General features: G+C 39.0%; 1 protein-coding gene and 1 long non-coding RNA gene across 7 annotated transcripts in view; one reads left to right on the top strand and one right to left on the bottom strand.

The window, feature by feature from the left end:
• LOC124183633 overlaps nucleotides 1–13274 on the top strand; it is a 184667-nt gene that overhangs the window by 84221 nt on the left and 87172 nt on the right. The window lies entirely within an intron of this gene.
• The window catches only part of LOC124183632 (steroid receptor seven-up, isoforms B/C), a 97711-nt gene that overhangs the window by 66276 nt on the left and 18161 nt on the right, over nucleotides 1–13274 (bottom strand). For 2 of the 3 annotated variants that reach the window (XM_046572350.1, XM_046572351.1), the window contains exon 2: nucleotides 9968–10126. In XM_046572350.1, the coding sequence (XP_046428306.1) occupies nucleotides 9968–10126 (159 nt within the window). The remainder of the gene's footprint in view (nucleotides 1–9967; nucleotides 10127–13274) is intronic. The other variant, XM_046572352.1, reaches the window with a different exon arrangement.

The raw sequence follows: 13274 nt of genomic DNA, 5'->3' as shown, positions 1-13274 counted from the left end.
TTAGAATGTCCTGAAATTTAGGAAACCGTTGATACAGCATGAACAAAATCGGATTTTGTAAATTCCACTTTTCCAGTTATTCTAAAGGTACAAAATAGTAATTTTTGTTTCAACGTTTCGATACGGTAACGTTACTAACTTCAGCCTCGTATTTGTTTTCCCTTACTGATCATTATCAGACGCTATATATATATATATATATATTTTATTCAACGTAAATCACATTTTCATAGGAAATCAATTACATCTATTTCTCTTCTCATTGTAGGTATATTCTACTATATATGCACGTGAAAAGTTATGTCAAGAATATTCAATTTTATTTTTACCAATGAGTATTACGAAGTACACGTATTAGAAACCAGAAAAAAAAAAAAAATGAGAAATGGAGAACAATAAAAAAATTTGCATTTCAAATTATGACAGAGCTGAAAAAACAAGTGAAATAAAAGAAAAACAAACGTCAGGTTTCAGCTTAAATTCTAAAAATCAACGCGCGGAACGTACGAACGCGATAAAATAATAACCATGAGGAAAGTTGTTTCAATTAATAGATACACGTGAAATTTTGTCACGCTAGATGAAAAAAAAATACGTATACATATATATATATATATGTATATATGTATATAGACAAGCACACACACTGCTCGGCTAATCTGGCTGTTAATGGCGTAATAAATTGCACGGCTATATATATATATATATATATATATAGGTACGGACAACTTTACATAGAATATGTAAATAATTCCTTGAATACGGTGAAATTATACGCGCTGATTTATACCTAAATACGTACCTACATACATGCCACTTTTACCGCGGTGTCTTCTTCACGTGTAGTTTAAACATTTTTTATACCGGCGGAATCGGCAAGAGAGTTGACACGGAATGCTGTAAACTGCACTGCCGATATCTTAAGCCATCGATAAACAAAATACATGTACATATATATATATATATATATATGTATATATGGGGCATTCCGTGCCAAATCAACCAGGGTCCGATCTTCGATCTCTTGGATTTAGTCGGTGCGACGTTATACACGTACATATGGGGAATTCTGAGTCAAATTTGTAGCCCATGTACCTCACCACCATTGATTTTAATGGTTTTGTTTGTTTTTTTTCTTCTTGGTTTGTATAACGTTCTTACCGACCGCAAAGAGTCACGGAGTTTTTAGTCAAATTTTTTTTAGCCACCGGTGAAATCTGTATAAAAAAAAAAAAAATCGAAAAACCAATTCCGAAATCGACATTGTTAAACACACGGTAATGGGACGATAAGATTTACTATTTTTTTCGCACAAGTTTTGAAAATTGAAATCATAGAAAAAAAAAAACAATTCCGACATGGAAAAACTAAAAACTTGCAAAAAAATTAGTAAATATTGAGATCTCATTATCGTGCGGTTCTAAAAAATGGCATTTTAAATTATAGAATCAGTATGAATTCTTTCAGATTTTTAAAACGGTGCTTTCGGTAACTGTATTTGCGATTTGAAAAAAAAAATAAATAAATAAATTTCACCAGTGGCTGAAAAAAATTTCGAAAACATTCCCGAGACATTTCTTCGGTTGGTAAGAATATTATCCTAAAGAACGATGAAAAGCGAAGGGAGTGATGTAGATGAGCTGCGAATTTGACGTGGAATGCCCCGTACATACGTACACATAATCGCCGATACATATATATGGGGCATTCCATGCCAAATTGACCCGACATACCGATCGATATCAGGGATATAGGCAACATTCGTCTTGGTATACGGCGACTTATCTTACAGTTCGAATTAAGTGTACCCGAGACCGGAATAACGTTCGTATTTGTGAATTTGTGCGTTGTGTAGAAGTGAAGCGGGCAGTTAAGAAGGGGCCTGAATTACATGGTCTTACAATAATTGTGCGGACCGCGAGGTATCAGGCCGGTCGAGTAGTTCTTGAACTTTCACATTCTGACTACGCCGAGAAACCGAGCAGTGGTAACGTGGGTAGGTTTTCTGACTGGTTCATTCCTTCCTAGATGCATGCAGATATCGCTAGACACGCTGCCGATGAAGGTGATCTAGGGCAGGGGGGGGGGGGGGAGGGCTGATCAATAGCTTTTCTACGATCACAGCCGATTCGCTGAACGTACGACACGGTGAAACAAAAAAAAAAAAAAAAAAAAAAAAAAACAACCGTCGGAAGCTGATTTTTCGATATTGTTGTCACTGTCTCGATTTCGAATTATATATTACGGGGTTCGGAATTTATCTGCGGAAAATTTTTGTCCGCAGGTTTTGTCGGACAAACAGGACAAGAAAAATGCGATTTTTTTTAACTCGAGTGTTTCAACCCGATAATTATTTTTCCTTCTTCTTTTTTTCACTTGTATTCGTCAGTCGCTGTGACAAATTCGTACACGTCAGATTTATCTTCGACAAAAACAAAAAAACGATGTCGTCGAAAATTTTTACCGAAACAATAATTGGTTAATTTACATGACGTAAATCGGTGACATTATCGCTGTTAACTAACGTTCGAAAAAAAAAAATTATTCTTTGCTCTAATTACAGTGGATTCTGTGCGACTTCCTGTTTACGAGGCACCGAAGGTAGATTCTCACGTCTTAACAGTGAAGTTTGGTCGAGTGATTTTCTTCTCTTCTCACAGAGAGAATAAAAAAGCAGATCTCACTCAAAAGCCCAGGAAAAGTGGTAGAAGTCGGGCTTTTTTTTTTTTTTTTTTTTATGTTTTTTTGCGAAACATGCTTCGAAAAATGCAGAATTTTCCATAGTCAGTTTCTGTTACGCTTATAGTTTAAAAAAATCTTCAAGTCTCCCCGTTTTTCCTGCAGTTTTGAGTATAAATTCTGTTCTTTTTCTTCGCTTCCTTCCTTCTTTTTCTTCAATTCTGAGGATCGAATGGAATATTTGGCGTAAAAATGACTTTGAACTTACGCACGTGAATCATATACCTACATGTATAACACTTGCAGTGCATGTGTTGAGTTGGATTTACGCGGGACGTCGACGCAATTATAACGGCATGCGGTTGCATATACATATCCACGTGTGGGTCATTTGATAATGACTTTCTGAACGCAGCCCTTGCGACAGCGAAATTACGGTTATTTACCTCTCGTGTGTGCATTAATATATATATATATATATATATGTGCAGGTACGTGCTGAATGTCTACATATTATATATATATATATATATTATTATATACACCGCCTCTGCATTTGTTTGCCGACGTATACGAATCTGGATTGTATTAATTATATATGTCTGCATATTCGAACAACAAAGAAGCTCGTGCATGCACGTATACATGTATGTACATCTTCACATGAGAAGAATTTAATTTCAAGAATTACCGTTTCGACCACGTTTTTCATTCTTACTTTTGTTGTACGCCAAATCACATACCGCACGGATTTCTGTAATTCTTAGTCTAACCGACGTTTCACATCAACAGACCTACCCTTGGAAAATGATATTCGTAATGAAATTGAAAAAGACATTTACGTGTATATATATATATATATATATATGTATACTGTTTGTAAGGTTGCGGTATTGAGAGTAGATTGAAAGAAGAAAAGGTTTAAGAGAGAAGAAAACGAACGAGATGATCGAAGATTATACGTGAAAGTGTCGGTTGAAATGATTATGGAAATTGGAGCAAAGAATCAAACGTCTCTTCATTTTGTTTTACCGGATGAAACGAAGATTATTTGGATACTTGAAGTTCTGTGTGCGATTTATACTAACGATAAACTAATTTCGGACAAGTTTGTAATATAAAGTTATATATAATATTTTCGTTTTTGAACCATATTTTTTGGAACTTTACCACACAATTTTTACCCGTGAATCACAGAAAGAAAACGAGAATTGGTAATATTTAAAAAATACGGTTTCAAGTCCAAAATACTTCGAATTTGAAATCCTAATAAGTCTACTGGGATTTATTTCAAATTGGCAAAAATGAAGTGAGGTTATTGTTTGGAGTGAAAATATTTTTTTTTTAAATGGATATTGAAAGAAATAGTGCGTCGTATTTCTTTCCCAAGTTATTCGACATTCACGATATATGATAAGAAATAGAATAGAACAGGATACATTTGTTTTTCTACACTTATTCATCGGATATGTATTTATGAGGGTCAAAATTTCCAATTTTGAAAATGGGAAATTCTATGAAATAGAATTTCAAAATGTAGGACGAAAAGAAGCGAAGACAGAATTCTGACGTTCCTATGTTTTGCCATTCTGCACTTTGACTTTTCTACATTTTGTCTTTTTCATACTTCGCCTTTGAAATTTTTCTATTTTGAAATTCGGTGAATCAGCCATTTTCAGTTCTTTAACCCTCTCAGTCACGCGTTTTTCAACTCAATATTTTGGCCCGAATTTTCTTACTCAGGGGTTTTTGGGGTCGCTGATCACGCATCTGAAGTCAGAATTTGACAGTTTCTAAATCCAAAAATCGATATCAACTATCAAATTCCGATAATTCTAACCGAAACTTGTTACTCGGAGGTTTTTGGTGTTCCACGAAGTAACAAAGATCGTTCAAATTTGTAAATAAGCTGTGACGAGGCATGGAAATTTTTGAGGTGAGACGCCGAGCATCATACCGTGTCTGTAAGGCTTAAGAATTCAATATTTTGACTCTTTCACCGCGTGGTGATTTCAGTTTTAGATCCCGCCCCGATTACAGCGATCCTAATCCCCATACTGATAAATTTATGCACCTACAATAAACTACAATAATAAAACTAATCTAACAAAAGCAAAATAAAAATAAATCCGCCCTCGCTGCAGACTTATAAATGAAGAGAATTGCCCGGGAAAAGAGATTATAAAGACGTCGCTAACCAGCCGTGATCAGCGAAAACAGGATCAAGGAATTCGAGTCGCGTTCCGAAGGGTATCTTTGGATAGCGAGGTTGGCGATAGGTCGACGACGGATAAATAACCATGGCCACGTAATCACGGCCACAAGATATCGGCAATGATTAATTGTCATACAAGTTGGTAGACCAGAGGTTGAATTGCTCGGGGGTTATACCTCGTGTGGTACCATCGGGGTCCCGCCTCCTAATGTCTTTAAATACTTTGAACCGCGTGCGCGCGGCGAGACCGCTAATTGATTAAAGTCACGATCCTGACCCTCGTCGTCGTCGTCTTCGTAATATCGGCAATCTCCTAGCCTGGACGGTATCTCGATTCCCGTACACCATGCACCTCGTGGTCCCTCGTTTCTCCCCCTCCTTAGCCCCACCACCTCTCGGTCCATTTTCCCTTTCGTCTTTTCATCGTTTTACTCCGCTTCTTCGGCTCCTCTTCGCTACGTCCGTCCACCAGCATCGTCACTTATTAGAGTTTCCTCTTATCCTCCCGCGTCTCGACGATCATCATCGCCGTCGAAACAATGTCTAATTTTAGGTAATCCGGCTAATAGTCGTATACGGCGTACCCGGTAATGGGGCTAAATGAAACCTCTCGCATGATGCGCTCTAGCGGGGGTGAACTCTTGACCAACAGGTAGGTAAGCGCACGGTACTTAAGGTACCTTTATTTCACCCACACGAACCTTCTTCGATTCTTCAGGGTTTGATTGTGATACGCGAGCAGACGGGGATAAACGTGGAGATGAACTGCGAGCTCTCTATCAATTTGTATTATATTTAATACCGCTTCCGCGGTTAGTATCGAAAGTTTTATCGAATCTCTGTGGAATACGGGTAATTATTTATATTACATCATCTATCTTCGAAGGTTAGCATCTGATATTATTATTATTATTGTTGCCCTTCAGACCGTTCTCTCGGATCGACGATTAACTTTGTCTCGAACATGAAAAGATGGGAGAAAATTTGAGGCAATCATACGTTTAATTGGAAAACTTGTATATCGGCGGTCAATGAGAAAACAAGCGATAAACAAATCTTGAAAGATCAGAGAACGTTTCTTTACACGTAACGATAAATCCCGTGCCTTTTTTTTTTCTTTTTTCTGTTTTTTTTTGTACGGAATGTCAAATATCACGAATTTATACCGCACCTGCGTTTATTTTCATCGGTCGTAAAATTCAGCTTACTCGGTATGAAATAACAATTCCATCTATTCTTCCCTTAAAACTCGTCGTTGCGGATCATACGGAGGAGAAAAGACGCCCGGCGCATCCTGACTTACCGGCCCCCAGGGCGTTGTGGCCTCGGGGCGTCAGGGCCTACGGGCCCACGGAAGGAAGGGGCCTCAGGTAAGGTCATGCACCTCGGTGACCTCGGACCACCGTCTCCCCCCATCTGCCACCCTACGGCGATCTTCGCGTTCGCGGAGGCCTCACGTGCCCCGAGGTGAGGAGCCGCATCGGCACCACCGTTTCAAATTATTATCAAAAGCCAGAATACTCCGTATATAATGGACGGATGTTGCTTTGACAAGGAGCGAGTAACGCGACGCAAGGTCTGTGGGAACCACCGCGGTTTATGCGAACTCTTATTAACGTATCTTCTTTCTTTATGCTTCGTTTTCATCGGATTTTATTCGCATTCCCGTTAGGCCTTTAAATCTGGACGAAATTCTAATCGTGTGGATTTATCGATGGTACTTTGGTACGCTCGATTCTACGGTCGATTTTAAGCCTGTTCCTGATCGGTGGGCACATTGAGAGAGAAATTTTTAGTTCCGGTTACCGGTCGGTCCTTGACTGTTTTCATTTTTTACTACAATAGAAAAATATAGTTCTGGGTAGAAAATGAAAATTAGTTTTCTAGATGTTGCCGGAAAGTCTGGTATTCGTTAGTATTCTTTATCATTACGAGCGCTGTTGCTAGATTTTCTTGCAACCGTTGCGAAAATTTAATGCTCGCGCAACGATAAATTCACGTTAAAGCCTTGTTTAACTAAGAAAGTTGAGGAAATCGAACAAACTGATTTTGCGTCGCAATTAGCAAAAAAAGTACATCGTTTTTCGTAATTCCAACAATATTCAAACAGTTTTTTTTTAACGATACCTGGTTTACTGAATTTTTCTAGGTGATGTAACAAATGAAATTTTTCTCAGTGTACAATCATTCAGCTGGGCGTTATTTGGTATACTGTACTGTTGGAATGATACCAGGAAAGGTACTGATTTACCAACTACAAAATAGGTATTGAGGTTTAACCCTCCCTCTCAGAAAAGTGTTATCAATTATAGATGGAGAACGAACTGGACAGTGTGGATCATTGAGAAGTTTCGGCTGTGTGTAAGACTTCACAGTCCAAGTGATCTGAACTTTTTTCAGTCATTCGTGAAAAACGATCGGAAACACGAGTTTGATGCTGATTTTATAGCATTTGGAGAGTGGAACACTGTAAAATAAAGTGATCCCGTGGAAGATCAAAATTTTTTGAAACTCCACCATCTCCATTTTTAACCTTAACGTGATATATTGAGTTCGATTTCTTTAGTGTAAAAAATGATTCATCGATCATTCGTTTCACCGGAATTTCGATGATAATCTAAAGGTTTCGGTTACAGCTGATTTGACGGTTTCAAATTATATTTCTCTTCGAATTTTCCGAGAGTTGAATCAAATCTGTTGTATTATACAAGCATTTAAGACAAGCGTTGCGGTTACGGATTGGATGTTACATAAAAAATAAATAAAATTTAAACAAAACGTCTCGGTTTCGGGTTCACTTTCACTCTCGTTAAAAGTATCTGAATAATTTAGTTACGCACGTAAGGCAGGTACTCGAATTTGACGATAAAACTGGTTTTTCCTGTCTATTACCGACATCGCGATAGAGATAGAGAGGCAGAGAGAGAGAGAGAGAGAGGGAGAGAGGATTGGGGGTAAAAATATAGAACGATCAAACAAAATAGAAACGCCACAAGATTGAATTTTTAAAGAAGCGAAAATTTAACTTACACAAGTTACAAGCGTGGAAAGTCAAAGTATCGTGATGTAAAAAAATGGGAAGGTTAGAATATAGAACAACAAAATGTAGAAACGTCAAAATACAGATTTTAGAATTTGTCCTTTTATGTTTTTACTTTTTTATAATATATTTTGTCTTTTTGCACTTTGACTTTCTACATCTTCCAAGTTTCCATACATAGACCTTTTGCATTTCGATATTTCCAAGTGTTACATTTTAGCGTTCTTGAAAGTTCGATATTTTGGTTACTCCATATCAATTGGCCATTCTAGTTTCTCACCTCCACCCAGAGAGAGATAGGTAGTAAAGGAATACAAAAAAAAAAAATTATAAACAAACGATTGCAAGTAAACCCGTTGGAGATTTCTATCGATGAGCTTCCCGACCTGACTTGGAAAATAAAAAAATCGCATGACAGCCGGCATGAAAACCGCAGGATCACAAGACGCGGCCGTTTCCGTCCCGATTTGGAAACCAAGCGCCAGGGGTTACGATTGCAGGAAATGGCGGGTCGGGACATTTAATTCCGTTATTTTCTACAAGGGATGCGTTGTGGCGATGTCGCTGCAGCAGGATGCGCCTTATAATCATCTTGCGGTTAACCCGAGGAGAGCGGCAACGAGAATCGGTAACAGCGGGCCCTCTAGCGCGGCTTAATGTAACAAGGTCAGATCTTATCGAACCGTGAAGAATCGAGCGAGGAATAAGGCGAACCCCGCGTGCAACGGAGGCTCTGGAGGGCATGCGTGGCGGAGTAGTTCCTCCGAGAGGTATGTATATACGAGGATGGCGTGAGAACTTTTCCTGCACCTTTCCACACACTGAACACTCTCCGCCTTCGCCGCCACCGCCATATCGCCTTCTTCCTCTTCCTACCTCCCAATTAAATGTTTATATACTCGGTGCCGTTCCGCAGCGGCAGAAGAGAAGAGATACGCTATTCATCGCATGGCATGGCGCGGCGTGCAGGTATGTCAGTGCGCGTGCGCGCGCGCGCCTCTCTATCTCATCTACGTGATCCGTGGCTGACGCTGCGCGGTGCAAGCTGCGCGACAGGTACACGCGTACGGGCGTGATACGGGCAACGCGCTAATTTCGTCCGCTGATTCTCAAATACGGCCCGTAATGTATCGTAACTTCGGTGATATGCGCCGTAGGTGCCGCGGGCCTTTTGTTCTTGGCTCTGATTCTGATTTTTTTTTTTACCTTCCTTCCCATGCTACGTTTCAACCGCTGCTGTTTCGAAGCGGTCAAATATACTCCACCGCACATCCGACTTTGGTGTTTAATACATAATGTATCCGCTATCTGTGTTATTTTTTTCGACATAAATATAAATGATTTTACATTAATGAATGTTTTCTGACGTATTCCCGAAATTAATCGTTTTTAAATTTCACAACGGATCATTTTCTCAGATACGCATTGAAGGTAATTTTTTTTTTTCTATCCAATAGCATCTTTTCTCCTCCCCCCCCCCCCCTCCCAAAAAAAAAAGAAAAGAGAAATTAAAAGTAAAAAAAAAGGCAATTTTTTCGAGCATCAAAACTACTGCTTTCCAAATTTGGGACACGTAATTGTTATTTGAGTCGGAGCATTTCGCGATCTTTTCGTATCGCAGTGGATTCTAGGCCGCATTCTCTTTCTTTCTTTCTTTTTTTTTCCTTTTGTCACAATGCGTCCATCACGAAGCGAATATTTTAGCGATGAATGGAGCTGTTTGCAGTTAAAAATTCCCACGCGGTTTGCGGCTAGCATTTTAGAACCGCGACTGTATTACATTACCTCATTCTTTATTTCTTTTTACCTCTTATTTGTGTGCGTTTGTTTTATTTTATTTATTTATTTATTTTTTTTTTCACACCATGTAACGGCATGCCTCTGTTTAGCCAAATATAAATTCCTCTCGCGTGATGATTTTGTTATACTTTGAGCCTGCCTGAAATCGGGGTCCGGAACGCGTGTAGAGGAAAATCAATTGCGGTATATAATTAAAGTTAGTATAATTAATAAGTGTGAAGAAAGGTCAGTACAATGCATACCTTCCCGCCGCATGCCCATCTTCAGGCACTTCTTGAGACGACAGAACTGGCACTGGTTACGGTGGTGTTGGTCTATGGGACAGTTGCGTGCCCCCCGACAGGAGTATGTCAAGTTTCTCCTGACGCTCCTCTTGAAAAAGCTCTTACATCCTGAAACCGAAAAATTCGTCATCAGTTTCAGTTACCGCTCGACTGAACGTCGTTAAAATTAACCGCAACCACGCCTGTGATCGTGTTCGGTACTTTATTTTTTTTTTCTCTTTCTTTTATCACGCGGTAAGTTTTCGTGCAGATAGGTACAATATATAACCGTCAGTTTAAAAGACAATCTAAGATTCTTCTAATCGTTGCAACGAAGAACACGATACGACACGGAACGTTTCGACGGCGGGGGGGGGGGGGGGTGATAAAATTTAAGTTAAAAATCGGTATAAAACAATAACCGTGAAGGTGTTGTGATTTACGTCCGGTTTTAACGCGCGGAGAACGCGATCCCCCCGTGTCAGATGTCTCTCGCTGCGCATTCCGGACGTGATTCACACCGGCGTACGAGTAAGGCGTCCTCATCGTACGCGAGCACCGTTTCTCTCTCTCTCTCTCTCTCTCTCTTGCAGCGGGCATACGGAGAGGGCCGTAAATAAAAAGTTTCTTGCACGGGGAATGAAGAAATCGGGTAAAAGACCGCCGCCGTCTGCGGTGTAACCGACGGTATATATATATATATATGGATATATATATATGCGTACGTGCAGACATGCTTTGGGTGGTGGTGGGGGGGGTTTGTATCTAATCGGCGGGGAATCGGGGGAAACCGCGCAAAAAACTGACTTGTATACGAACATGATGTGGATATTGTTGAAAAAAAAAAAACAATAAATAAATTTGCATCGCGGTATTAACAGCTTTTTAATACGTCGATATTACTTACGAGGATTATATTTTTTGTATTATTTTTAACCATTATGCCAATTTTTATGGACCCATACTTGTGTCGGATTCTCGATTCGGTATAAACAGTGTCGCCGGAATTTCAATGATCGTTAAACTTTGAGAACCCCGCCTTTTATTGAATTGAGAGAGTGTATGTATCGGGTGGTCGGAATACTTCGGAGTATGCGTAAAATTTAAGTTTTGGAAATCTGATGACCTTTGTCGATTTATTACAGTAATTTTAGTGGGCAATTATTTTCGGTGTTAAGTCTATACCATGTCCGACGAATTACGTTCATTTCGTTTTTCAGATGTTTTATAATCTGATAGTCGTAATCATGTACAAGAAACTTATTTCGTTTTTTCTTCTTTTTTTTTTTTCTTTTATCGAGATGGCAATATTGCGAAAGATTTTCAAGTAAAATTTCATTCGTTCGAGGTATACAGTATTTTTTCTTCAATTAAAGGCAACATCCTTAAAATTCGGCCCTGTTCGATTTTTCGTATCATAGACCGTTCAAATAAGAAAACGATTGGCAAAATCTGTCGTCGTTACATAAACAGAAATATTTATCTTGGATCTGTTAGTCTTTCGATACATTGTACAACAATCGTCGAGCAAGTGTTACAAGAATAAACGTTAATTTTTCAAGCCTATATATTCTGTTCGGCAACGGGAAAAGAAACGTTGAAATTACCGAAATTCAGCCGGCAACATAGAGACGGGCGTTCTTCATCTATGATCTACGATTACACAGATCGCGCCTGTGAAGTCCGTGCCCACCATAACCGCACGCGGCATAAATTATCGTTCAATTCAATCTCCGGTTGCAAGCTGCAAGTTATACACGCATACGTATACACAGGTAGGTGGATTATAGGCACGGGTATAATCGTTCCTGGGCTCAACCCGAGCTCCGCGATACAAAGATTCAGCATTTCACTTGCGTCTATGCTTCGAGTGACTCGCTGCAACGCTATCACAGCGAAGCGAACGAAGCGAACGGAGGCGAGCGAAGTCCCGACGCGTATAAAAGTACAGCCTGTAACGCAGGTGTATAAATTTCTTCTATTCTACGCGGTAGTACAGCAGAGTATCCAACGCTTATACGTGAACAATGATTCTACGTTATTACGCAAATTTTACTGCATCTTGCACAATCCGCTTCTCTGCTACTACAGGATTATGTTGTACCAGCACAGCTGATGGACCGTGAACTCGATGGGAATTTTATTTTTTCCAAGATGTGATTGGATAGCTGGATTTTACAATCACCGTGTAGCGTGTGTAAAGTTGACGATTTCCGAACGGTGCGGTAAAACGAGGCCGGCGCATGCGCTTGGATTAAATTCCACGTTTTAACTGGTATCTACTTTATTAGCGCGTGCGCAATTCGCGGTAACTTAATTTTACGTTAGGTTAGGTTTCATAAACCCGAGCTTGTATCTCTTAACCTATTGATTGCCGTTGATGTAATTCTTTTGAATTAATGTTATATTACGTGCGATTGCTGCTCAAATGAAACTTTTCTTCACAGGAGTTGGAAAATATATCTGATGTATCCTATCACTCGTGTAGTGATGGAAGCGCTCGCCTGTTTCTTCGTGATTCAAACTTCAGACTCGTCGGAAATCGTACGCTTTCCGCACTTGTAATGTAATTTACTATTACTATGCCGCGGTTGTTGTGTATTTTTATTTACTGATATTACTAAGACTGCAACTGCTGCATTCAGAGTTATTGCCAGGATAACAATTCGTAATTCTTTTCGTGTATCGATCCTGCGCTTGAAGAAGTTCCTTGCTCGAAAATTGATAATTTACGCCGATTTTATTGCGACATAGTCGTACATCGAGTATTTATCAAATTATTGTGTTTCCGAGCTACGAGGATTGGTTTGATAAAGTTATCTATGCTTTGTTGCTAATCGTTTTAAAATTGTTAGAAATCTAATAGATTCGTTGGATTCCATTTCACGATGGCTGATTTTATTTAGAAGATTATTTTTACAACGTCGTTGTAACATTTTTTTTTTCATCATCTTGGCGACGTCAATATTTATTTTTAAAAATGCACAACGATAACTTTTTGTTCAATGTTTGAAACTAGTTTCCGATGTTGAACTCTTTGTTGTAACTTGTACAATCAAACGTCAATTTCTTTTTCGTCTCTTTGTAATCTGGTGTTTATGAGATTCTATTTTATTAAAAAAATTCAGTCCAATGTTAACCAAAATTCGTTTTATAATCGGTTTGTATAACAATTTTCCAAAAAATTCCGCCACCGATCAAAAACGATTAGTAAAATGTTAATCAGGGTAATTACATGCAAACTATTATAAAGAATCGTTTGAACTTGTTTTTTTCT

The sequence above is a fragment of the Neodiprion fabricii genome, chromosome 5, assembly GCF_021155785.1.
Source record: "Neodiprion fabricii isolate iyNeoFabr1 chromosome 5, iyNeoFabr1.1, whole genome shotgun sequence".
NCBI classification, from domain to species: domain Eukaryota; kingdom Metazoa; phylum Arthropoda; class Insecta; order Hymenoptera; family Diprionidae; genus Neodiprion; species Neodiprion fabricii.
This window is presented reverse-complemented; position numbering and strand designations above follow the sequence as displayed.